The sequence below is a fragment of the Rousettus aegyptiacus genome, unplaced genomic scaffold, assembly GCF_014176215.1.
Source record: "Rousettus aegyptiacus isolate mRouAeg1 unplaced genomic scaffold, mRouAeg1.p scaffold_m13_p_18, whole genome shotgun sequence".
In the NCBI taxonomy this organism is placed as follows: Eukaryota; Metazoa; Chordata; class Mammalia; order Chiroptera; family Pteropodidae; genus Rousettus; species Rousettus aegyptiacus.
Window position 1 is genome coordinate 6,602,377 of NW_023416293.1, and position 26,852 is coordinate 6,629,228.

Sequence of the window (26,852 nt, forward strand, 5' to 3'; positions counted from 1 at the left end):
CCTGAGACCGGGGCGCAGCACGTCCGCGCGTCATCACCCGCACCGCGGCGCCACTGTGTCAGTGACCAGACGACACGACGCGGGGCTGCCGCCTGCTTCCAGAACGCACAACGTGGCGGTCTGCGCGCACCTTCAGCTCCGCCCCGCAGCGAGGGCAGGAAACGCGGCCCGGCTGAACCCCGCGCTCGGCGCAGGGCGCAGCGTGCCGCCTGCGTGAAGAACCGCGGTTCGCCTCGGTTTAGCTGACTGCGAAGGTTTCCGGAGTGGACACTTACATGGGCGCGGGCGGCCCCTTGGGCATCGCGCCGGGGACCGGGTGGGGGCCGCGTGGGGGCCACGTGGCCCGCCAACTCTCGCGGGTTCTGCGGGTCTCGCGGGCGCATGCGCAGACGAACGCGCGCGGCGGGCCCTGCGCGCGCCCCACGCACCGCGGACTCGGCGCCGCTGGCCGGACCCACCGGGCGACGGGTCTGCTCGCCGGCCGAGTCCCGAGCGCGTCCCGCTGCACGCTGTTGAGGGCCCGACGGCGTTCCCCAAACCAGAAACCACTGTGCCGGGAACCCTTCAGGAATCGGGTCAAGTAGAAGTCACCGCCCCACAGCGCGGTTTCCGTCTCCTTAGTTGAACGCGATTTTTTTGGCTGGGAGAATTGAGGGGTGGGGGCGGGAATTGCCCAAGACTCTTAATGGAATGTACTGCAAAATATTTTATTTACAATTAAACATGAAACGTAAAAATCCACTGAAATGGAATCAAAATAACATTTTATCAAGTCACACGGCCCAAATTTAAGCTCCGTTCAAGAACTAGTTTTCTTGAGACAGTACAAATTGGTGCCTGAACACTAATAGTGCCCACACCATGTACAGGAGGAACTGCCTTCTATATTAAGCACTATAATCAAACTTGGGAGATTCAGTAGTTTTTAGTAAATTTTAAATGGATAAAAAAAAATCCAATGGCAAAAGGATTCAGATAATTTACTTAAATTTGACATAGTATCACCTTTTAAATTTTGATAAAATTAGTTTATTAGCTTTACTCATTTAAATGGCACACATTTATAACTCCCGAGAAACTCTTATAAACACTACCTAAAATAATACATATAAACCCAAACAGATCAATAACCTATATTATTACCTATTGTGCATTTATGAAATAAAATTATTTATACATCTATTATACATTTCCAATTTTCCCTTAGTTATTATTCCAACATAATATAGATACCATGCTGGGGTCAACATATATCCAAATGTGGCAGTCAACAGGCCAGGACATATAAGACATGGCATTTCAAAATTTCTAAGCCACTTCTGTCAAATTCAGTCATTTCTCCCTTTATTTCTAAAGTTAATATGCTACGATTAACCAGTTGAATATTAAAACCCAGTGAATAATAAAAATTCTGTCAAGCAACATTAAGGCCAAGGTAATTATATTTTTTTGTTTTCTTTCATTTTGACCAGCTTTTGTAACTGAATTTTAATATTATAAAATATAATGGTCACAATTTTATAAACTAGCTCAACAAATAAGACTTAGATAATAAGTATCTGGCAAAGTGGTACTTTATTTCTGGACACATACCTATATTCTATCATTGTATCTATTGTTGACACTGACAAAATGAAACTACTGTCACGAAGTAAGAAAGAAACATGGCAACTAAATACCCACTCCCCACCTTTCAAAAAAAAAGAACAATGGCATCGCTTTAATTTTGTTAGGAGTCACAAAAAATTTTATTTAGGAAAAATATTTCCTTCAATGTTTATTAGATAATTTTATTTAAATGAATAATTTACTTTTCTATGTAGACCAATTAAAAAGTATACTTTCTTTTCATAAGCAAACTGTCTAATTCTGCATTGCAGATAAGAAACTAATACTTCCTTCTACCTTAAAAATTATGAAATTTTCCTCATTATGAATTAGTTATTTCTGTATGAATTGTTGTCATGCTGCTGTTAAAAAGAGTCAGTAAAGGATATGGACACATGGGGAACAAATCATAAACTATAATACTAGTTTATAATGAAATATATTAAACATTGTTTAAATATTAAACAGCAAAATACTCCTATATTAAATAAATAAAACTTGTCATGTGGAACTTTAGGCCAATGCCACCAAAACTGGAGATGGTCTAGTGCAAAGGGTGGCCATTAAAAAAAAAAAAAAGAAAGAAAAAGGAGAAAACATAACATTTAATACTGGTATTATTTTCAAAACAATTTAACCAGTGATTCTTAATCTCTTCTGAACATAAAATAACCTGAAAAACTTTTTAAAAATACTGACAACTAGGTCTCGTCCCAGACAAATTAAATCAGAATCGGGATTCAGGCAATGGTATTTTTAAAAGGCCCCCAAATGATTCTAATGTGCAGTCAGGGCTGAGAGCTGATGAAAACCTACAAGCTGCTCACCCTTACCTGACTCAGAACAACATTCCAGGAATATATAAATGGAGCTTCCCTTTACCTGTAGGGCAAGACAAGGGGGTCTCCTGTTAACAGTAACTCATGGGTAAGTCAAGTTTGTCAATGTGTACTTCATTTCCATTAAAATATCTGCATATGCCTCTTCATTCCCTGTAATTCTGAAATTTCAAACTCCAAAACCAAGTATAGTCAAAGTACTCTCGTAATGAATCAGTTACATTAAAATACATCATTCGTTCATGTATATAAATATTTACTAAATGCCTACTATGTGCAAGGCACTGTGAGAGGTGCTGCCTGTAGGACTTGGAGTCATGAAAGCGAACAGTGAATGGCTAAAAGATTGTTTTTTGTTTTTTGTGTTTTTTTTAGAATTAATAGCTTTAAATTAATTACACAGACCTAAATAAGGGACTGAACTGCCAAAAAATAAAACAAGTACATAGTTAAGGGTCTGATTTTAAAATACATGGCATAGCATATTTGTACTTTTCCTAATGTTCCTTACAGTATTGTATTTCCAGAAGCCTTTAAATATATATAAGGCAAATTCAAGATAGAAAAATAAACCCTGTTTAAAGATGTTCCCAATTTTAACCACACTCTGTATCAAGTAAATTTCATACATGACATAAGTATAAATACTAAAAATCTTTATAGAAAGGTAGTTCATGTCCACTTGTAGTAGTCTTAACAAGTAATCTTACATTTAAAATATTACAGATTCTAGTCCTTGACTATTTCATCATGGAAAACGTTTATACATTATTTTGAAAACAGATTTATATGCTGAGATATTCTAATGTGAACAAATTTGAGTTCCCTTTTATTTTCAAAGAGGGGATGCAGAGAAGTTAGAGGGGGAGCAGGATCTCTTCAAACCTTATAAATACTCTAAAATCTATTTTAAATGCTGACTGGCTTTCTTCTCAAAAACCTAGCAAATTCCATATGGAGTTTTCATGGTTACTTAGAAAATAAATAATAAGTGCTTCTCATTTTTATGATAGCATTAAATTTCAAAATGAGGCCAGGTAATGTCAACATAAGAAGGAGCTAAATGTTTACATATATCTATCTATATAGACAGATATACCTAAGAGAGACACTGGGAGGGAAGGCAGGGAAAAAATGATACAAAATGATCAGCAACAATTCTCATGGCAAAATTCTTTAGGGTAGTAAAGGTTCCAAGTTGCTTTTAAACAGGAAAAGGTGAAATTAAGACTCAAGGAAAATGCTCATTCATTGTATCTTGGATGCAACACTCTGTCTAAAGTAGAGACGTAGTAAAATATTTCACTAAGTTAAAATATAGGTTTTATATTTCATACAATATTGAATATGCACATAAAAATACCAGTGTTTTTAACTTGTTTCTGTTCAGACATTTAAGCAAATGTATTCTTTGGTGCCTGGGAGAATTTATCAATATTTAGGGATAATGAAAGATAAGGACTCCAAGATCAATTTGCCTAGAAAGAGAAGACTCTAAACCCCACATCCAGTAAGTTACGAATGAGAGGTGGACTTATGAGGAAAGATAAAGAAGTCGAAGTTACACTAAGGTAGGATTTATATGTTTCCTTCCACCAAGTCATACTCTAGCTCCCAAAATAAAAAGTACTATAGCTATTAGGTTTTTAATCTGTGTTTTTGTGATTTTTCAAGTGGAAATATATCACAGATAGAAATATATCATTCTAAGTTTTAAAATCACCAAAGTCTGTGAGAAGAATGTACATTCATTAAACGTATTCAATATAAGTAAAGAAGTCTTGAAAAGGCTGAACAGTTCAACCAAAGATGAAGAATTGTTCTTGATTTTTCATTATTCCTTTTTAAATAAAAAATATCAATATAGTATACATACAGGTTGACATTTTGATTCATTCAAAATAGTCACATCCTTTTGCTTGGTTTTGCAAGTTCCAGAAACAAAATTTAATATCATTCATAACATAGTATTTTCAATAAAAGGAATAGTAGAGCAATGAAAAATCAGAAGCAAGATGGCTTAGGTAGCCTTGTAACTTGTAAATATACACACATGTATAACCTGTATTTATTTTCTACTGAAACAAATTTTAAGTAATGCTAGTTTAACCAATGGAGAAAAAACTTCTATCAAAATATACAATTTCCATTACAGACTAGAAGGCTAATATTAAAAAAATAGGTGTAAGCCAAAAAGTTTGCTTATATGAATGACAGGCATCATCCCTTTGAAGCATAAAGCATCAAATGAGGTCTTTGATAGATCTGTGACCTTCTTCATTTGTAAGTTTTTGATAAATTCATAAAGCTTGACTCTCAGTCTTTAGATCAAGGTATATCCATGCTTCTTAATCCAGATTTCCAGAAGAAGGGGAAACCCAAGTAATTCAGAATCTCAAGTGGGATTTATGCTTTACCATGTACCTGAAAAATAATATTATAATAGGTTATAAGTTATAGAAATTTTAGAATTTTTAGACTATTACAGGTAAAATAAGTTGACTTTTTAAATTAACTTAAAATCAGTAATGAAACAGGATTTTTTGTTATCTAAAAAACTGGAAAGCTGCTACTGTAACCCTTGGAAATAAAAGGACTGCTAAAGTAAGTTAGAATGAACATTCCTCTAATTAAAATCTATAGTCTGCGTTTCTGGCCATAATAATAAATGTTTCTCTTTATATATTATGTAATCATCACTGGATTTCCTCAGTCACCTCGAACTTTGAGAAAACCCATAATATTTAGTGAGGGACTTAGACCAAGAAAGTTAGGACTCAAACTTTCTCCAAGAAAGGGAGCCTCAAAGAGAGTAATGGATTCAAAGGCATTAACTGTGATCATGTGCTGTTCTTAAATTTTCCAATTCCAAAACTGATGTTGTAAAGGACCTTAAGAACTCTATACTAGTAATTAAAACAAATTCAAAAATTAACGGCCTCTCATGAACTACCCACAACTCAAATCCAGAGTCGGAGACCTTTTTGTGCCGACAAAACACCAGGTTCACTTAATCCAAACTACTTGGGAAGAGAGAACACAAGGTTCAGAAAGGTCACGCAGTCCATCACAGCCAGATCACAGATTCAAGACTAAAATCCAGGTCTTCTGATTCAGAGTTTAGTGTGCTATTTCTACCAAGCAAGAAGCCCTTTCTCCATCCGCATCTCAAGTCAATATAACAAAGATGTTTGTCACATTATCTATTGTAGGTCAGCATCAAATTTAACATTGTTCAAAAAAGAGAACTGGGGGATATGGTTTCTAACTTTAAGGAACTTAAAATCTAACTGAGGAGACAGGAAAATTACTACAATAAAGCAGAAGTAAGTGTATTTGAGGATCAGAATTACCTATCCAACGTCTCCCAGAACCGTAAGAACACTGGTCTATCCAAATGCCGTTTGTGATAGCTGAGTTCTAATACTGTTACATCCCATTTCTGAACGTTTGGATCTAGACGAACTTCATCATATTTAAGATGGAAGGCTTTAACTATATGGGAGGGGAAATAATATTTTTTATTCAAACTGCAATAAAAAAATTAAAACATTTTATAAAAAAAATAAAAATACCCAACACAGACATTAGCTATTAAAAATTATTTTTTCTCTTCCACCAACTGAAACTATATTATAACTAAAGTAATCTTTGAAATAGATGCTAAGAACTGTGGCATCCTCAAAAACATTCAACTTAACAAATATTTACTGAGGATTTATACACGCCAGCCACTGGGGACTGAAATGAGGAATGAGGTTAAGATAAAATGCATACATTCCTGTGAAAAATAAGAAAAGGACTATTCAAACACAGTATCACAGAAAAACGAAATGGTACCTTACCCAGACCATGGAATTCAGAAAAGGCTTTACATCGGCAGTGATGTCTAATCTAAGACCTAAAGGTGGAGTAAGAATTAAACTGACACAGAACAAAATTGGCCCAGTTACTGAGAAGAGCATGCTCAAAAGAGAAAATGGCTTAGTCTAGAAACTAAAGAAACTGAACGGAATTATGTCATACAAAGTCATGTAGAGAATGGGTAAGAGATTAAGACTAGAGTTTTGGAGCAACGTTGGCTTAGGGTCATATTAAGGAGTTTGGACTTTTATCTGAGAGACGTGGAGAATCACTGCAAAGTGTTTAGTAGAGATAAACGATACACTTTAGGAATCTAAAGTATACTTTAGGAGGAGAAAGATTTAATCGGTTAGGGGAAAATATATGTATAGCAAAAAAAAAAAAAAGTTCAAGAGAAAATAAGTGAGAACTTTGTAAGAAAAGATGAAAAGGGAAAAAGAAAATGAAAATACTGGAAGGCCTCTCAAGAAGTTACCTAGACATAGATAATTAAATAATGTAAAAAGTGAGTCTAGCAAAGATCTGGGAGAAAGGATTTCAAGCAGAAGGAACAGCTCCTACAAAGGCCCCGAGATGGAGCTTGGAATGCCCTACAAACAAGTATAATTTCTTTTGTACGCAATGTCCTAAATGTAGAACCTTTATGGCTAAGGTTACAGATCTGATTTTTATTCCAAATGTGACTGTAAGCCACTGGAAATTTTAGAGCAAGACTACAAGATAACTCTGGGTGCTGAGCAAATAAAAGATTCTAGGGCAAAATTTCTCTCAACTCCTGTGGGCTGCAAAAGGTTAACAACAGGTGGGCGACAAAACACTGACTTTTAACCTTTTTCTCTCCCTGACCATTCTGCTGAATCATCCTAGATAGCTTATCACTGTTTGCAGTTTGTCTTCAGTGGGACTTTCGTTTTACATGTGCACATGTAAGATGTTTAGCTTTTCTTTCAACTTTTTTTCTAACATAATATATGACTGCTCTTCTCACCACTATCTAGTATCAGGGGTTTTTAGGGGGAAAAAATGATTAACTTTGTTAATTTTGACAGCTACTTTATAGATTGCTTGTTCCATACTGCTTGCTGGCTTGCTGGCTTACTGGCTTTTAATGTGAAAAACTAATCAAAGTCTAATTCTTGATAGAAATCAAAATGAATTATTTCTACCTATCAAAAAAAATGCATATTATTTCTAAATTATTTGCCTTTATAAACAAAGGTCCACCACACTGGACGGACACAATACTCATTTTGAATTGAATTCAATTTACTGAATTTAAACCAAATCATTAAAGGGCCTTTATGTTATGGCTTCAGAAACCTATTTTCAAAATAGTTATGCGTAAAAAACATTTTCTGTATTTTCTGAATTTTGTCATGTCAAAATTAAATAAATCAATATCTCATCACCTCCTATTCTGCTTACATGTTTTGTTTTTCTAATTTCCATAATATGATTGCTTTTAAATCATTCTTAAAAATACATGTTATAATTTTTTAAATGATTTCACTAAAGCCACAAAAACATACAGTTCCCCTTAATAATTTCAATAGATTTAGTTTGTGTATTTTTTTCCCAACACAATAAACAACTTTTTAAATTAAAGTGAGAATATCAGAGTCCAAAAAGTTTAAGTCACCAATGGAGGATATATAATAAGGTTTTTCTCATCATACAAAGTATTTTCTTATTTAGCAATAGTGGCAAGCAAACTTATACCATGACATTATTGTGAAATATCTTTCTTATTCAGAAAAAGACTTAAAAGTTTTAAGCCTCAGCAAAAAATGGAACAAAGTTCTTTTATAAGAAGCTAGTTATCTCATGGCACAATGAATACTAAAGCAAAATACTTTACACAACTGAGAACTATTCACTTCTGCAAACTGCATGAATCTTGTCAACAATTTCTTGTGGAAACAAAGAAGTAAATTAAAATGACGCTCTTGAATAATATTTAGTAGATATGATGACATGTCAAATGACAAAGGAACAACATAATATAGATTATTAAATAAAACTTTTTCTCAAGGATAACAAAAAAATTGAAGATATCGTTTAAAAATCTTGATCACAAATGTATGTAGCCACCTCAAGCATAAAAAAAAAAATCTTAAGCTATACACAGTACTAAGCTCAAATGACCTTATTTGGCAAGTTTATACAATTAAATATTTAATATCTTCTCTAAAATTTTGTATATTTTTATTATGCAGTATAAAGAAAATATATTTTACCAAGGCCCATACTGATGCTCCCAAATATCCTCAGTTCTCTCCCACTCTCTACACAGATACAGTTTTCAATGTGTGTTGTGGGGAAAGGGTGGGAAGCTAGAAGAGGCAAGAGCAAAATCAGCAAGGAGACAAATTAAAAGCTAAGATAATATCAAGCTAGAGACATACTTTTAGAATAAGAAGATGTAGGTGGTAGTTGAAAACAATCAATTTCCCTCAGAGAGCATTTATAATTAAAGGAGAAGAGAAAGAGAAACATAAATACATAGGTGAAAGACAGGAAAAGTAGCTACAGAGTCTGAGAAAGAAGAACAAACGAGTCATAGAAAAAGAACACTTTATAAACAAAGAAATGGGTCGAGAGAGTTCAATTCTGATAACGAGGCCAAAAGTATCTGATATTTAAGTAACTGGTGCATTTGGTGGGAACAGCTCTGTGGAAACCAAGAGAGCCAGACTACAGTGGACTGAGAACTGGACAGAAGAAAGCTTAGCTGTAGAAGGAAAAAGAGAAGGAGCTAGAAAGAAAGGTGAGGTCAAGGTGAGGTTAACATGGAAGGGGCAAGAATACTTTCGTTTTAAATGTTGACAGAAAGGAGTCAGTAAAGAAAGCTGAAGAAAAAGAATAATCCATGGAAGAAAATCATCACTAATAACCTTTTTTAAAAGTCTCTAAGTTATCAACTAAATTTCAGAAGACTAACAATATGAACAAAACGACAAAACATAGTTATATACTTAATGAAATTTAGACAGCATTTACATCTTGAAGAGTCTAATCATTTTTTATTACAATACTATTCAACAAGACAAGCATGTAGATAAAACAAAAAGTTGTGTTCACTGACATTTCTTTCATTAAAATTTCTATTCTCCATATATCTTTAACTTTTTATTTATCAACTCTGTAATTACTTGTTTCATAAATAATATAAAAAAGTATCATAATATTAATAATATTAGAATTCTTTTTTTTTTTAAATGAATGAAGGTAAGAGAATAAACAATTACATCTTTTAAGCATGGGCAGTTTCTAGCCTAGAAGTATACTGGCACCACTAACAAAAATGGAGGCTACTAAAAATAGAGTGGGTTTCACAGAAGCACAATCTACATTCACTGTAACTAAAGTGGTCATTTTCAATAAACATTTGTTTCATGAGAATGCTTTTTTAATAAAGTAGTTCTACTAATGTTACTAACTTAACCCCCCCCCAAAAAAAAAAAACCCAAGCTAAATCCATCCACTATTTATTGACCAATATATGGTCAAGAAAGCATATAGGGCACACGAAATCCACTCACTCAATTTAGTAGAGATCTAGCGAATGCCTCCCTATGCACGTTCTTATGCGCTGGCGATACAAAAGTGAACGCAGCAGGTACAGCCCTCCCAGCGCAGAGTGTGCCCTCCACACGGGGGGCTCACAGTAGAGACATAGAAGTAAGACGATACCCCAGCAACAGCAAGTGCTATTATGACAATAAAACAACTTGGAGAGTAACGGGGAGGGGAGAATAGCTATTTCCAGGGTGGTCAGAGTAGGATTGTCTAAACTAAAGGAAAGAACACCTGAGCTGAGACTGGAATAAAGAACAGCCCCCCAGTCATGCTTCGGCCATTCCACACGATGGGACTGGCTGGCAAAAGTGCTGTGGGCACTTTAAGTTACAGTTACACGGCACTGTAGAGCAAAAGTCAGCCCATTTCAAAACTGGGCATCAACTTCGATAAAAATGTATGGACATGCAACAATATCAATGATTTTAAAACAACATAAAAGGTAATTAGTAATGTTGGGGAACAGGCAATTGATTTGCTTTTAGATATAAGTACACAGAAAATGATAATATGTCAGGTGCTTAAAAATAACATTATATAATGTTACTTAATAGGAATCTTTTGATATACATCTCATATATACAGAACCTAGACAGCTTTTTCTCTTAAACAAAGCAAGAGCATTTCCATATTGGATAAGCAGTAAAAATAAAGAGAACCTTACTTTTAGCAAATATGTCAACTGGTGATCCATCAGGCAAAAGCCATGGCCAACCTTTGAACTGCCACGCGGGACCTTGCACAAAAACTGCTACAACTCGGTCCCTAAAAACAGAAAAGGGGAAGAGGGGGAGAGTGGAAAGAGAACACACAAACGTGAGCTTTGGTTGTAAATCCTTCAGGAGGGAGTCCCATAATGATACAGTCTCTTGTCAACACTTCCATGAGCAAACAAAGCACATTACCGTAGCTCTTCATTATAATGCCACCATTAGGGTGAATTAATGATTGCTGTACTTCCCGTGTATCTGTTTTTCACACCCAAGTCTTTTAAACATAATTTAGTACGTGTACAGTCCTTCTGTGTGGTCTTTTTAACCCTTTATCTATGCCCTTCTATTAACTACAGTAAGGGCCCACTTTCCAACACAAGAGGGAACAGTAGATCTATCAATCAAAAAAGTTGGTTGTAAAAGGAAGTCATTTAATATTCAAATACATTTTAAGTATTTTAATTTAAAATATTATAAATCACAGTAATTCACCAACCATTTTATGAAGTTCCAGCCTTATTTTTCAGTTCTGATTATTTGAAAAGTAATCTGAATACAGAAACCATCTAGAGTTTTCAACAAGGTTTTTAATTGTTTTACAAAAGCTTCTTTCACCTTACATTCTTTACATTTTTCTTAAAGCCATTTGTTTTTCCAACCATTTAACTTCATTTTCCTAAAAAAGAACAAATCTCTTTCTAGGCCCTCATAGTTCCTTAGTTTACAACACATTTAACTAAACTGAAAAATTACAATAAGTACAACTGCCATTAACAGTTTAAGCCTACAACAAAAGAGGCGGGGACAACCCATAATATCGACAATAACCGCTGACATTAGTAAGATCCACTGTAAGCATTTACGGTGTGCTAGTGCTGGTCTAAGCGATTTACACACGGCTTCTGGTAACACGTTTACTCTTCGAAACAATCCAATGAGGTGAGTTCTATCATGACCCCCATTTTACGGACGAGGAAATAGAAGTGCATGGACATTCTAGAGAACAGAGAGAGGGAGAAGGACGGGGAGGGAGAGGATGAGTGAGGAGAAGAAAGGGGTGGCGAGGGAAATAAATGATTAATCTTGTGTGCTGGTTGTGCTACTGTCCATGTGTGAGGACTGATAAATCCTAAGAGCAGCACTCATTATTATTATGGAAAGAGTTTGACCTTATATCTCCCTGAAAAGGTCCTGCAAATGCCCAGAGGTTCACAAGTAACAAGGGCGATGGATGAAGACTCTATACATCGAACACCTTCTATTCATTTAAAACACACACACACACACACAGCAAAAATCAGGCACTATGATAAACCACAGCTGAAAATTCTTGACCTGCTCAAAATCTCTAAGGCTAAAATTAAATCTTACAAAATCTCTTCCTTTCAAGGGGCATGTGCCCCATATTGCCAAAACTGTCCGTGGGAATGGAGCATACTATTAAATGGCCTCTTAATTTTATGCTGGAACTTGTACCACACAATAGTTGAAAGCTCAACTACCAACTAAAGGGAATTTGCTGGACAGACATCACCTAGATCCTACCAGGTCTCACTGAGTTAGCAGGGAAGCAGGGGAACATAAATATGACTCCCAGTGAATTCCTGAAAGAACAATTAACAAGGAAGAAAAGAAGAAAGGTAGGGAAAATACCTCCAGGTAATGATACCAATGGCTAGGGATCTAGCAAATATACACGCTGCCTGGCACCTGTACACACTGCCTGCATTATCGTTTTCTACAAGTCACTCAAACATGTAATACGAATGGTGTAACACTCCTACTTCCTACAAATTTTAAACTTGACATATGAAATTTTCATCTTATTCATTTCATATATTACGCCATGTATCTTGGTTAGGTACCAGAGAAGAATTATAATACAAGAACTCTTTATTCTTTAGTAAATTTTTAACATACTCATATTGTCAATGGCTTGACTCCCTAATGTCTAAAGACTAACAAGGACTTTAAAGGGAAATTTCATCTAATGCATCAATATGTTACATTCTCTACATCAGATGCACTCCAACTTTGTGCTTTTACTCCAGCTTAGATTAACAAAATAATTTAAGGTAATTCATGTATCTGAATTTATAAGCACTTTACATTAAAGTATCTCAATATTTTATTAAAGGACATTATAATAAATAATAAATTAAAATAAATAAATAAAATAAAAATAACAATTCCCTCACTTATCATTTCTTACCAGAAAATTTGGATTCTTCAAATCAAAAATCTAAAATACAGGCCTTCAAAAATTAGTCTATTTAAAAGTTTAGTTCTAAAAGCTGATTCAGAACAAATGGACAAATGGAAGGACTTTTTATTAAATTTTCAAGAAGGTAGTATTTCTTCTTAGGGTAAAATAAAAATCAGCTATCCGAAATAAATTTATTTTTGAATTACCAGACTGTATTACTGATGAGCAAATCAGACATTAATATAGGTTTCGAAGATAGGTTCTACTTATAGCTCATGATAAAATGAGATTTGTGTTCATTATACTAAAAATTACTACGTAAAAAAATACAGACTATCTTACCAGTCTTGAGGCATAAGTTTAAGGGGCTGGTCGACTACTCTGTAAGGAACGGTCACACTAATCGCAGTGCCCCCTGGCTGCATCTGGTCTTTTCTCCTCTGTATTAGAGTTTCATTTTCCCGTTGGCAGCCCTGTTTCTTCTTTTCATCTGATGGGACAAATCTTTGGAAAAACAGAGTTGAGAATACATCAAACAATCCAATGTGGTACAAACCGGAAAAATTCGATTTTGAAATTATTTTCTTCAATACTGAGAGTTTTAAACCAAAAATGTTTGTTTTTAAAATAAACCTGCTTTACACGTACAGATCACAATGCTTAAAGAGCACAAGTCTTCCTTTGCATGCTAAAGAGAACACAAGCTCGCTTAGGCCCTAAGTCAGTACATATGTGTGTCTCTCCCACACACAGTTTATGTTCACTCATCTAGCACTCAGCGTTCTCCAAGGTTACATAAAAGACCACACTAATCCTTGACTTCTCATATGAAGATAATGTGGCTGCCAGGCCTCCTCCTCACGAACTTCACAAAACACCTCTTTGCACGATTTATGCCTCAGTAAAATTAGAAAAACGCCATCAAATTTCAGGGCTGCTCTGCAAATTTTAAAAGAAATTAAATCAGCGTACGCTGGCTGTTTTAGGAAATATTACTAGTAATTTAGTCAACTGCTAAATCTATGTAGTTTACTTCTTTTCTGTACCATCAACAGATATTCTGAAAAATTATTCAGCAATCTATAGAGCTACTGCCAGGTCTACATTCATTAGTGTTCACAAAGTATTTTAAAAGTCTTAATTTTTATTTGTTTATTTATTTTGAAATATACCTACTTCTAATATACAGTCTATAGCTATTTTATTAGCTATGGTCTGGCCCCTCCAATTAAATGGGGGCAATGCAATCGCTGTTTTAAGTATCATTCTGCTTCTAAAATTTAGGAGAGCTAAAAGGGAAAGGGGATGCATGAGAGCTTGAACTTGGTAGAATCCTTTGAAATTTTTCAATACCACATTCTGGATTCATAGACAAGGATACTGATTTTGTAGTCATGAAAATTATTAGTACATGTTGATTGTGATAATCGTGAACTTCGCTTATAAGCTGATTGTTTTCACATCCATATCAAATCTAACAGAAAAAAATGCGATGTCATTTAAAAAGTTCTCCCAGATAACTATTTTTCTCCCTATAGATTCATTTATGAAAACTAATCTACAAGGAAATATGGGCATGAGGTCATTCCTCCAACAGAAAATATATGCTTCACAAATATCACATTTATGTATGCCCCATTACTTCAGTCAGAGGATTTCTGCATATAGGACACAATGTTATTGACGTAAAATTTACATAAAGTGATGTTCACAAATACGTAAGTTTTCATAAATGTACCCTCAGTGTAAGCACCGCTCCCATCAAGAGATAAAACATCTGTATCAAAACAGAAGTTTCCTTATCTGCTTTTCAGTAAATCCCAATCCTCCCTCCCTCAACAAGGAACAGCTACTCTGCTTTCCATCATCCAAGATAGTTCTGCCTATTTCAAGAATTCATACATGCAGAATCGTAAAGGACGTGCACTTTGGTGCATGGCTTCTTTCATTCGATTTCATGTTTCCAATTGTCATCCTTGCTGTAGCATACTGGTAGTTCATTCTTCTTTATCGCTGAGTAGAATTCTATTGTACGATTATGCCACAATGTGTTTATACATTCTCCTGTGACATTTGGGTAGTTCCAAAATTGGGGTTACTACAAATAAAGTTACTATAAATGTTATTGTCTAAGTCTTTTTATGGACATACGCTTTCATTTCTTATATAAACACCTGTGCATGGAACTGTTGGATCATGGGTTTGTTTAACTATGTAAGAAATTGCCAGAACATTTTCCAACATTAAGACAAAGTATAAAGAACATCTTAATGTCATCTGTTAGCTAGCTAGTAAGGAGTAGACTCTTGGGCCAAAGACTAAGTAAAGAAGGGAACTCAAGTTAAATAACACTTTCGACTTTTATCCATGGAAGGCAGTGGCAAACTAATTCAACTTACACTTTGTTTATCACTATATTTCATGAGGCTACTAGAATAGAATAAAAGCTTAAATTCTGCTCAAGGTAGGGATTCGATAACAGAAGCTCCTTTTTTCATAAAGCTAGAACTTGCAGGAGGACGTTTAATGCAGTGGTAAACTAGAAATAAACAAACGGCCCACACTTTTTCCTGTCCCTCACCTCTATTCCTAACCAACACCAATGGCAATTGCAAAGACAATCAAATCTCAGAATCATAAACTAGACCTCACCTGGATTGGAAGCAAAAATTAAAAACCCTGACCACAGTGACTAGTTCGGAATAAACATATTATCCACAGCAGGCCAATAAAGATTAATCCTGGGATTTTTGCTGGAATTACTGGGAAACGGGCAGGACTGTTGTGCTGCAATTGCTAACCCAGAGTCGCTGACTGACAATCATCTCTGCCCCCGAAGGGGAAGAACCTGCCTGAGAGACAAAGAGCAACACCTGATTACACCATTTTGGCAGTGAGCGCAGCTGTGCCTAAAAACAGAACTTTTCAGTTACGCTGAGCCAATAAATCATTTTTTAATAAAGCTATTTTGAGTGATTTTTATCACTTACAACTAAAAATATTCTAATGAATACAACCAGAATTATAAAACTGATATAGTTCATGAATATGATCTGGAGAAATATTTTGATGTCCAATGACTCACTTAATATTGGCAATTTATTTATTCTACTTTACAGTCCATAAGTGTGAAGGAATATGGGTAACATGACTAAAGTCATTACTGTCTAAACAAGTACAGTTCTATTCATATACTTCTATTAATATTGTCAAAGAATAAAATGGAAATGAGACGACATAGCTAGATAAGTTCCAGACTTAAAGTTTGTTATTCTGAAAACAGAAAAAGTTTATGGATATTTCCCAGGTTAAAAATATAATTTCCTTTTTCCTAAATTAAAAAAAATTAATGTAAAGTAAAAGAATAAAATAATATCTGGATGTTAAAAAACCTCAAACTGAGAATTTAAAGTGGTATTAGACTGGGGATACTCCCAGGTGCTCAGCAGACACAAATTCGTATCTTTTTCTAGCGTACTTCTGCCTACATTCTAGAACTCATACAATTTTCGCAGAAAAAATTCCAAGGAAATGAGTAAAAGAAAACAATTAAAAAAAAAACAAAACATTAAATGAAGAGTGAAAAACACACAAGGAAGAGAGGTATCAGAAATGAAACAACAGTCAAAAGAAAAAAATAACTAAGGACTTCAATGACGCAATTATCAAGAAACGAGCTTATAAAAATTGCAAATTATATAAGGAAAAAGAAATTATTAAAAGAAACTGAAGGTTTGAAAAATTACTAAACAGAATCACCAAAACTTAAGAAAAATAAGATATCTGAATTTTAGAAGTCAATGGACTTAACATCAGATTACGGTACAACCAAAGAAACAGACAACTATACAGACAACTTTAAGTTAAATCTGAAGAAGTTAACAAGAATGCAGGCGATAGAGAAACAGATGAAAAGTGCAATCAGTTAAGAAATATGGAAGATGGAACGAGAGGGTCGAAGTATATCTCATTTAAGCCCTGGAAAGAAAAGAGGGGGAAGAGGGGAAAAGAACGCAGAGGTAAAATCTAAAGAGATAAGAGACAGAACTGATAGATTTAAAAAAAAAAAAAAAAAAAAAAAAACCCCACCAATCCACAGATTTAATTCTAATGAATCCAAAAGCGGGATAGCTAAGAAATCTACATCTAGGTGTAGCAGGTAAACAAACTTAAAATGATCTTTAAAACAACAGAGATAGATTTCCTTCATAGACCTGATAATCACACTGTCAGCTGAAAAAAGAAGCTAGAAGATACCTTCAATGTATTTAGAAAAAAATGAGAAACTCCTCTACGTTGCCCACAGCGGTAGAACCAAGTGCATAGCTGCTGGGAACTTGAACTAGTCCCATGCAGCGCAAGCTCCAGTAACTGTTCTGCATGCTTCTTTCCCAGGCCTTAGGCAGTTTCCTCACTTCCTTCCATGTGAGGAAAATCTGAGTAAAGCAAGAGGAACCCTCTACATATCTTTGGAGCATCCTCTCTGTGCAATTTCTCCTCTTTGGAATGCTGCCCTATGAGGCTCCAATCATGGCCAGCATCTCAAGTGCCATCCAATCAGTTTATTTTCAATAAACTTACAGTCCCACTAAAATGTCTCTCAAAGTCACGTTTACAAATGTAAAACGTGGTTTTTAATATTTCTACAATATAACCTTAATTTTGTTCTGTAGGATGCAAAAGGTTAAGGCGGGTTTTATTTTGTTTTGTTTCTTTTCCTTACCAAAGGGCTAGAAAATTGAAGGATCCTCAATTTACATGAAACCAAATAGAACCTATGCCAACATGAGCTATGGGTTACAGCCAGTACTGTAATTGTGCGGAGGAGGTTGCAATTATGCATTAACTACATAGCAAAGCCTCCAGCTGACTCAAACTGTAGGGGATATGTCAGTAGCAATTAGGTGTTAAACAATAAAGGGAATGTTTGAAATTTAGAAGAAAAATTAGGCATGACCTATCCTAAGAATGTGGTCTGCTGAACTGTTTGGCTTTCTGTAGTAAGGCTAAGAAGAAAGACACTAAAATTTATTTTGCGATTTCTTTGCACCATTTGCTATCTTCTATTATAAAATAATATTTTAATATTAGATTTGTAATACAGTCAAATGAGCACTACAAAGGTTCTGGAGACTAAAAAAATTCAAAGCCAGAGTTTCTTTTTTTTAACATTTCAAAAACTTCCTGTGAATTTTCTATAACCTTTCGGACATATTTATAAGAACTATAGTTGTCAATTACTAAAAATTATGAGAACTGGAGCTATCAAATTCACAAATCATAAAAATCGAAGAGCAAGAAAAAGACATAAAGATCACCTGATCCAAAGACTGTAAATATAAAAAACATAATATCGAATATAATGACACTTCATGGGAACTAAAATCAAGTCACAGCTGCAGCTATGACTACCAAACATCAAAAACAAAAACAAAAACAAAACAAAACAAAAAACAAAAAAAGAAGGAATTTAAAATTAGAGATAAATGCAGTAATGAAATCACAGCTTACACAATCACACGCAATAAAAAATTCTGAGTTTCTGGTACACAAGAGTCTACCGTTCCCCAGCTTTCTCAGTGTGGTTCCCCCTCCTTTTCTTCTTCCTTCCTAGGTGTTTACTTAATACTCATTATTTGTCAAACACTGTTTTAAACGACGAAAATACAAATAACAATAGAATAACAAGTCCATTTTTCTGAGCAATACAGTTTAGTTGTAAAGACTTAGGTGGCCAGACTGCAAGACAAGAAGCCATGGCATCACAAAACAAAAACGAAAAATTGGTGCATATCATATTTCACAGATTGTAAATGATGAAAAGTACATAAATAACTCAACCAAAACCAAACATTTTTAAAAAGCTGTCAATGAAAACCACTTCTGCATGGGCCCAACACAGTCTTAACTATCAAATCTGCTGCAAGCAGTGGGCCAAAATGATTATATTCCTTATTCACCCAACTGTAGATCAATTGAGGAATTGTAGATTACTAGAGGAAATTACCTGAGTAATCCACAACACTGTTGGAACACTAAATCTCGCTATAAAGCCTAATAAAATATAAAAATATAAAAATAATAAAATATAAAATATATTTTATATAAATATATTAAGTATAAATAATAAATAATATAAATAATAAAATATAAAACATATTTTATATAAAATATAAAATAAATATAAAAATATAAAATATAAAAATATAAAAATAATAAAATATAAAAATATACTGTTAATGGAAAAAAGTCATTGAAAATTTCATTCAAAGGCCCTAAATAAAAAATTACTTAACATGTGAATAGTATATGCCAGGTTACACTGATTTTTATACAGCTATTTAAGTCACAGCCACTGAAAATTCAGGTCTACATTTGGTAAAACCCAAAATCAGCAAGCACTACAACTTATTTTGTTTCTCATTTTTAATTAGTCATAAGTTATTTAGAAGCAGTATGCTTTCCTTTTTGTAGCTGAGGCTGCCTTTTTTTCCTTCAAGAATTATTAGTGTTATTTTACTGAGAAAGAAGGTAAAGCATTCACTCACATTCTTCTTTTAGATATTATGCTGAGTGAATGTATTTTCCTATTTACTACTAAAAATATCTAACAAAAATTTTCAACGTCAGGCCATTTAGATTATAAAATATTATCATTATTCTATCTAACGGCAAACATAAGGCCTTGAATGTTGAAGAGTTTTTGTTACTGAGCGATCCTCTAACTGTCAGGTTCAGAAAAAAACTACTCCTTAATGTTTTAGGAATCTCCAGTGTCCAGAGGTTAAAACAATCAAACTGGTCACTGGGAGCCCCTGCTCTGCAACTACGTACGAGGAGCGGCCTGCAAGGCTCCCTTGCAGCATGCTGAGACTAAGGATGGGTCAGGCGAAATGCAGTCTATGTTCCCTTTTCAGGTCTCTAATTCTGGAAAATAATGAATTTCAAGTATTTCTTTAGATTACATAAAAATCATTATTGTTATGCACGTTCTAATAAAACATAATTAGTGAGAAAAGAGCTAGGTGCAGTTTTTAATGATACATTATTGTTGAGGTCTAATTTGATTTTGAACCTATCTTAAAGATACGGTTCCAGTCTGTGATCTGTCAAAGGAAGCGACAATTTTCACCAAACTCTGAAAAATGGGCACTGAGATTGGGTTTTATACCAAATGCTGGAATGCATTTTATTTCTCATCAATTGCTATCAATGACTCCTAACACACTGTCACCATTGTCATGGGAACTCCTAGAAGGCCGGGCATGTGGTATAGTCACCCACTTAGCACACTGCTTTCTAGTTATTGCTCTGTTTGCTAAATGAACAAACTCAGCATACACAGCACTCTCCCTACAGGAGAGTTATGACTAAATCCATCTGCAACTCTCATAGCTGAGGCAAAACAGTATGACTTACTAGATACAAACTCACTTCTAATGGAGGGTGTATTCCAAACCAAAAAATCCATTTATAGCTAAGAAAGAAAACATTTTATTAAATATTTTGCTTTTTTAATTCTCCTCAGGTATAACTCAATAATTAAGAAGTATGAATTAAAAATTTGCTGGTGTCTTAACAGATTAATGTACATTTGGAAGACTGAATTACTACTAATATAGATTAAACATGCCTAATAAACTCTGTTAATTTATCGTATTAATAAAGATAAATGCTCTTGGAAAATATGTAAATTAAAATTTTAAGTCTAAGGCTTGATTGAGTAGGGAAGAGATTTATTTTATGCCCAATGCCATGATGCATGTTTATTAGTATAAACTGAGTTACAATTACAACTATGCTCATTTTAAACAGGAAAGGAGGAAGGAGATATTAAAAATTTAGGTACAAAATTCCAGTTATAAAATTAAAATGTATAAATGTTCAGTGATAACATAAGTCACAGGGATGTGATGATGTGTGCCATGGTGACTAGAGTTGATAATCCTATACCGCATACTAGAAAGTGGCTAAGAGAGGGGATCTTTAAGTTCTCATCACAAGATAAAAGAATTGTAACCATGTATGGTGATGGCTGTTAACTAGTCTTATTGTGTGATCATTTTATAATACATACAATTATTAAATCGTTAGTGTACGCCTGACATTAATATAATGTTACATCAATTACACCTCAATTAATAAAACTCAGAAAGTTACGTATCTGGAAATTTTAACATAAAGTATAGGTTTCACTTCCACTCCAACTTTCACCAATGTCTAGGTTGAAAAACTATGGTCCCACCCTCCTCCCACTAGGGTACATCTAATCTAACACACAGAAGCTCCTGTCACTTCAAATGAAACTTAGAAGATGGGAGAGGGAAGAACTCAATTTGTTTTAGAACCTACTCAAGATCTTAAGGGAAGAATCAAAACAAAACAATTCATATTAAAAATTAATACGATTGTATCCTTTTCATTAAGACTTTAGCCTGAAGTTTCCATAATTTTCCCTAAAGAGTCCAGGTATAAAAGAATATACTGTTTTGAAAATTATATTTCAGACTCTCTGTAAAGCCTATAGCACAATGAAATTTTGTTTTCTCGAAATAAGGAATACAGACTCTCAACTATAAATTTTGAACATAGCTCCATGTCCTACGAAAAGAACAGCTTAACAAGTTACTTACTTCAGGTCCTGTAGAAGATCTTTTGCATTAAGCATGCTTATTAAAGAAGTGGTAGCTGCAGGAATTATGATAATAGGTGTTCGAGATCCTGTACAGACAAAATTTTAAAGGTAGCAAATATGTTATCATTATTATAAGGAATTGTAGTTACTCTAATCAAAAGTCAAAGTGTTTATAAATTTGCAATTTTAACTCCTCCAAGCAAAAAATAAGTATGTTAAGTCAGCAGTGATGTTCAATATTTTTAATAATAAGTATGATATCAGCACTGACTAATCAAAATAGACGGCAAGCACAAACAATTGACCATAACTGCACAAGCATAAAGTCAGCCCCGGTTTTGTAATCTGGCTTAATCACAATTACTCCCCTGCCCCGACCTTCCACTCCTGACCTATGGATGTTGTCGATTCCTCTAAAGAACTGGATCTCTGAAGGCGGGGCATCTCCCCCACCCGCTCGTGGCATGCACATGAGGCCTGGCGCACCCAGGGTATGGTCCACGGCTCCACCTTGGGCACAAACCCAGGACCTTCTGCATGTAAAGCAGACATGCTAACCACTACACTATGCAGCCATCTCCCACGGTTACTTTAAAAAATAACTTTAGAATCACATGCATAACCTCACCTTTCTTCTGATTCGGGGGAGGTCTTGCTTGAGAAACTGTTGAGAGAGTGAAAAAGAGAACTTTTGAGTGTTATGCAAATAACATTCTTATTTTAAACCTTAAAAAATAAATAAGGCCTAAAATTTATTTGTATTTGCATACAACCAGTAATAAAATTTTTAAATGTATTGCAACCTTCTCAGGTAATACTGAGTTATGTATCCGCTTCACAAAAACATTAAAATGCCTTAGCATTTAAAACAATCTGTAGTTGAATTGGTCTTTATTTACCAGGGAACCTATTTATTATATTCATTTATAGCTGTTTTCTACTAAACAGGGAAACTGGAGACTCCATTGATAGGTATTGAGTATCTATGTTCAGGGATGTTAAGGTCCCCCCAAAAAGGCAAATAAACAATTTCTTAATTAACTAATTACCACTGTAATAAATGCAAAAAGAGTACTGCAGCAGCATATAATACTGATGGAAAGGGGAAATATGCCTAACCATTTTGGAGGAAAAAAGAGTTAATGGAAATGAAAACCTAAAATATGTATTAACTTTTTTTCCTCTTTATAAAATTGTTTTTTATTAGTAGTAGTAAGCAGAAGGAGAGAACATTAACGGCAATGAGTTATGTGAAGATCAGTATCTGGAATTGTCCATGTTAATCATTATGAATGTACTTTACAAAAGACATAAGTATTCATATATTTTCACTATTTACATACAGACTTTATATTGCACAGAAATATTTGTTGGCATAATGGTAATACTAACCTAGATCATGATTAATGTATTTTAAAATAGGATAAAAAGTGCTATGTTAAACTTTCTGCATTTATTCATACAATTAAAATTTTCTGACTGCTTTCTGTGTGCCATGTGCTGTGCTAGAATTTATTTTAGTCATAAAAATAAATAAAAATTTAAGAGATTTAAAATTAAACATCATTTCTTCGAAACATACCACTTTCAAAAGGAAGCACACACATTTTTGGAATATGTCCCATTTTAACAGTAGTAAAACTGTATATTTTGTATACTTTATACTGCTGTGTATAGCTAGTTCATTGGGTTAGGTATCATAGAGTTTGGCAGTATGATTCTCCCCGCCACATAAAGCAGAGGAAGATATACACAAATATAAGTTCACGCATACATATTAATACAGTGTTCTTATCTAATTGCTGTGTAAAAATACTAAAACTTTCTTAAGTCATTTTTAGAAATATGACTTCTGGATACATCTGATTAAATAGATAGCATCATCTGGAATATAATACATTCTCAAATGTTTGGTATTTCTTGGAAGGATAAAGGAATGGCAGGGTGGACAGATACATGGATAAATGAGCAAAAGGAGGTGCTAAGAGAATGATTAAGAAGAAATACTAAAAAGACATCTTTGAAATCTCACCGAAGTGGTAAGAGAGCCCACGATACTCAAGAATTTTGGAAATGACTCACTAAAATCAGAGCTAAGAAGACTGAAAGTAAGCACAAGATTATAAAAGCATGTATTAAAAATATTAAATTTAGAGCTTTGATAATAAAAAAAAAATACACAAGAACATTATAGGTATGCCATAAGTAAGGCCAACACAGGGCCACAGTGAGGCCCATGCTACTGATGAGCTGGAAAGCAGGGGTGTGGGGAGAGCTGATAACAGGGCAGAGTCACCCACCAAGAGCAAGAGTCTGTATTGAGATGATATCAATGCATATCTTCATTTTGGCACTTTCTAAGCAAATTACCCTGGCTGCTTGAACTGATTGACTGCTCAACCGCAGCGGTCCTCAACCATATGCAACCGTAACAGAAATAATAGTTTCCACATCTCAATACTGCTGTAAGAGTCTAAAAAACAACAATGATGCACCTTAAGTCCATAGTCACGCCTTGACACCTATTTACCAGTTACTGAACCCTGTGGCTATAGCTGATGCTAACTGCTACTGCGCCTAGGACCACTACCACTGCTTCAGCAAGCGCAGTGACTGATCATTTATAGGCTGAGAATGAGCATTATTGCTCCTGTGTTTGATTTCAAGTATAATTATGTTTTTCACTTAAATATTTATTCAGAGCCTATGAAAAAGATGCTCTGTTAAAACCGAATAAAATGCAGTAATGATGAATTACTAGAAAAATGAGCAAGCACTTGGGTATTGACAGTGCTGTACTCTCAATTTCTGTATATATCTTGTTGGGGGCCAGAAATAAACAGATCATGGAATAATATTTTAAGGTACAGTGATGCAGAGAAATAATGACGGTTTAGACTTGAGTTGTGGTACTGGAGATAAAGAGAAAATAGATAAATTTGGAATACAGAAAAAGTAAATTTGACAGAATTCGCCGACATCAGATGAGAGCAATAAGCAAATGTGAAGAATGAAAAATAACTCCCAAGCTTTTGGCTTAAGAAACAGAGTTGATGGTGGTGCCTTTTCTCAATAACAAAGAAGAAAGATGTGAAGTAAGCCATCTTGTGGAAAACATCAAAAAAAAAAAAAAAGGGGGGGGGGCTGACATAGAAACAGACACATAGATCAATGGAACACAACAGAAGGTCCAGAAATAAACCCATATCTACATGGTCATTTAATCGATGACAAAAGAGGCAAGAATATACAATGGTGTAAAAAGAGTCTATTCGATAAATTATTTGGGGGAAAATGGACAGATACATGCACAAAAATGAAACTAGACTGCCTTCTTATACCACATTCAAGAATAAATTCAAAATAGATTAGAGACTTCGATGTAAGACCCAAAACACAGGCAGTAAACTCTCTGATAGTGCTCTTAGTAATATTTTCTCTGATTTATCTTCTCAGTCAAGGGAAACAAAAGCAAAAAAAAGTGGGACATTATTAAACTCAAAAGTTTTTGCACAGTAATGGAAACTTAACAAAACAAATACACAACCTACTGAATGGGAGAAGATATTTACCAATGATACTCCCTGGTAAGGAGTTAATATCCATAATTTATTTAAAAATTCATACAACTCAACACCCAAAAAGCAATCCAATTAAAAATTGAGCGGAGGACCTAAACAGGCATCTCTCCAAAGAGGACATAAAAATGGCCATTAGACATGAAAAGATGCTCAGTGTCATTAATCATCAGAGAAATGCAAATTAAAGCTACAATGAGCTATCACCTCACACCTGCCAGAATGGCCAATATCAATAAATCAACACACAAGTGCTGGCGAGGATGTGGAGAAAAGGGAACCCTCCTGCACTGTTGGTGGGATTGCAATTTGGTGCAGCCACTATGGAAAGCAGTTTGGGGGTTCCTCAAAAAATTATAAATAAAACTACCTTATGACCCAGTCAATTCCACTTTTGGGTATTTATCCAAAGAAAAGCTAAACACTAATTCAAAAAGATATGCACGCCTATGTTTACTGCAGCACTATTTATAATAGCCGAGATATGGAAGCTAACTAAGTACCCATCAATAGACAATTGTAAAAAGGAGATGTGGTACCTATATATAACAAAATATTATTCAGTCTTAAAAAAATGAAATCTTACGATTTGCAATGACATGAATGGATGAGGGTATTACACTACATGAAATAATAAAGACAAATACTATATGATCTCACCTATACGTGGAATCTAAAGAACAAAACAAACAAACAAAATGAAAACAGACTCATACATATATAGAGCAGCCTAGTGATTGACAGATGGGAGGAAGGTTGGGAGTCTGGATGAAAAGGGTGATGAAAGATTAAGAAGTACAAATTGGTAGTTACAAAACAATCACGGGGATGTGAATACAGCATAGGGAACAGAGTCAATAATATGGTAATAATTACCTATAGTGCTAGGTGGGTACTAAACTTATCATACAAATGTCTATCCACTATGCTGTACATCTGAAATACAATATTTCATATATAAGAATGAATGTCAACTCGAACTGAAAAATAAAAATCAAAAAAAGAGATGTTTGAATTGGAGATACAATTCTGAAAATCATCAGTTCACAGATTTAAAATTATAGGATGAGGTACTCCAACCTGCACCCAGGTTATAAAATGGGTGACTGACTAGCATGAGAAATCTAAAGTACATAGAGCTGCTAACTTCCAATCTCACGTGAGCAATAAGCAGATAAACTAGAGCTATCAGCCAGCTATGCATTTCAGAATATCTATGAAGTAGAAGTAAAGAATTAAAGCTGGAAAGTGAAGTATGCCTTCTGCATGCATCAGAAAGAGGTGGGAAGAGCAGTGATAGGCACCTTTAAAGGAAATGACAACCAGGCCCAGGTCAAAGGTTCATCAAAGGCTCGTGCTTTTGAATCCACTGGGAAACGAGCCTCTGGTTAGTTGCATCCCCTAAAGGAACGGTTAGAAATTGGAGATAATTGTATCCACTTTAAAATATTAGATTTACCAGGGACTTGATAGCACGATTAGTGCTAAATAAATATCTGATGAAGGATAAAGAAAAAAAAAAAAGTGGAAGTCCATCCTTGAGTTACTTCACTGAAGGAAAAAGCATTGGTGGCTCAGTGCCCCATTCCCAAATGGTTCAAACTCCACCTAACAAACTCTATAACTCTATAACCTCTCATCTGTAACCATGACATTTGCCAGATGTTTTGTACACTCATATTTCTTTCAATTTGAAAAAGATAATAAAGATGAAAATGTCACATACTACAAAATACTCCTTCAAAATTGGGCAGGACCCCAAAACAAATATATTTAACATTCCTGCTGCGAAACAAAAATCCACTGATCAAGACAAAGATGACAAACTGC

The 26,852-nt window shown here is 34.6% G+C and overlaps 1 protein-coding gene across 1 annotated transcript in view; it reads right to left on the reverse strand.

Annotated features, from left to right (window-relative positions):
* Positions 1–688: 688 nt before the first annotated feature.
* CDC73 (cell division cycle 73) overlaps positions 689–26,852 on the reverse strand; it is an 84,331-nt gene continuing 58,167 nt past the window's right edge. Inside the window, exons 12-17 of the mRNA XM_016122685.2 lie at positions 22,073–22,108; positions 21,443–21,530; positions 13,152–13,313; positions 10,555–10,655; positions 5,801–5,942; positions 689–4,871 (exon numbers count right to left, since the gene is read on the reverse strand). Coding sequence (XP_015978171.1) covers positions 4,835–4,871; positions 5,801–5,942; positions 10,555–10,655; positions 13,152–13,313; positions 21,443–21,530; positions 22,073–22,108 — 566 coding nt within the window. The 3' untranslated portion in view covers positions 689–4,834. The remainder of the gene's footprint in view (positions 4,872–5,800; positions 5,943–10,554; positions 10,656–13,151; positions 13,314–21,442; positions 21,531–22,072; positions 22,109–26,852) is intronic.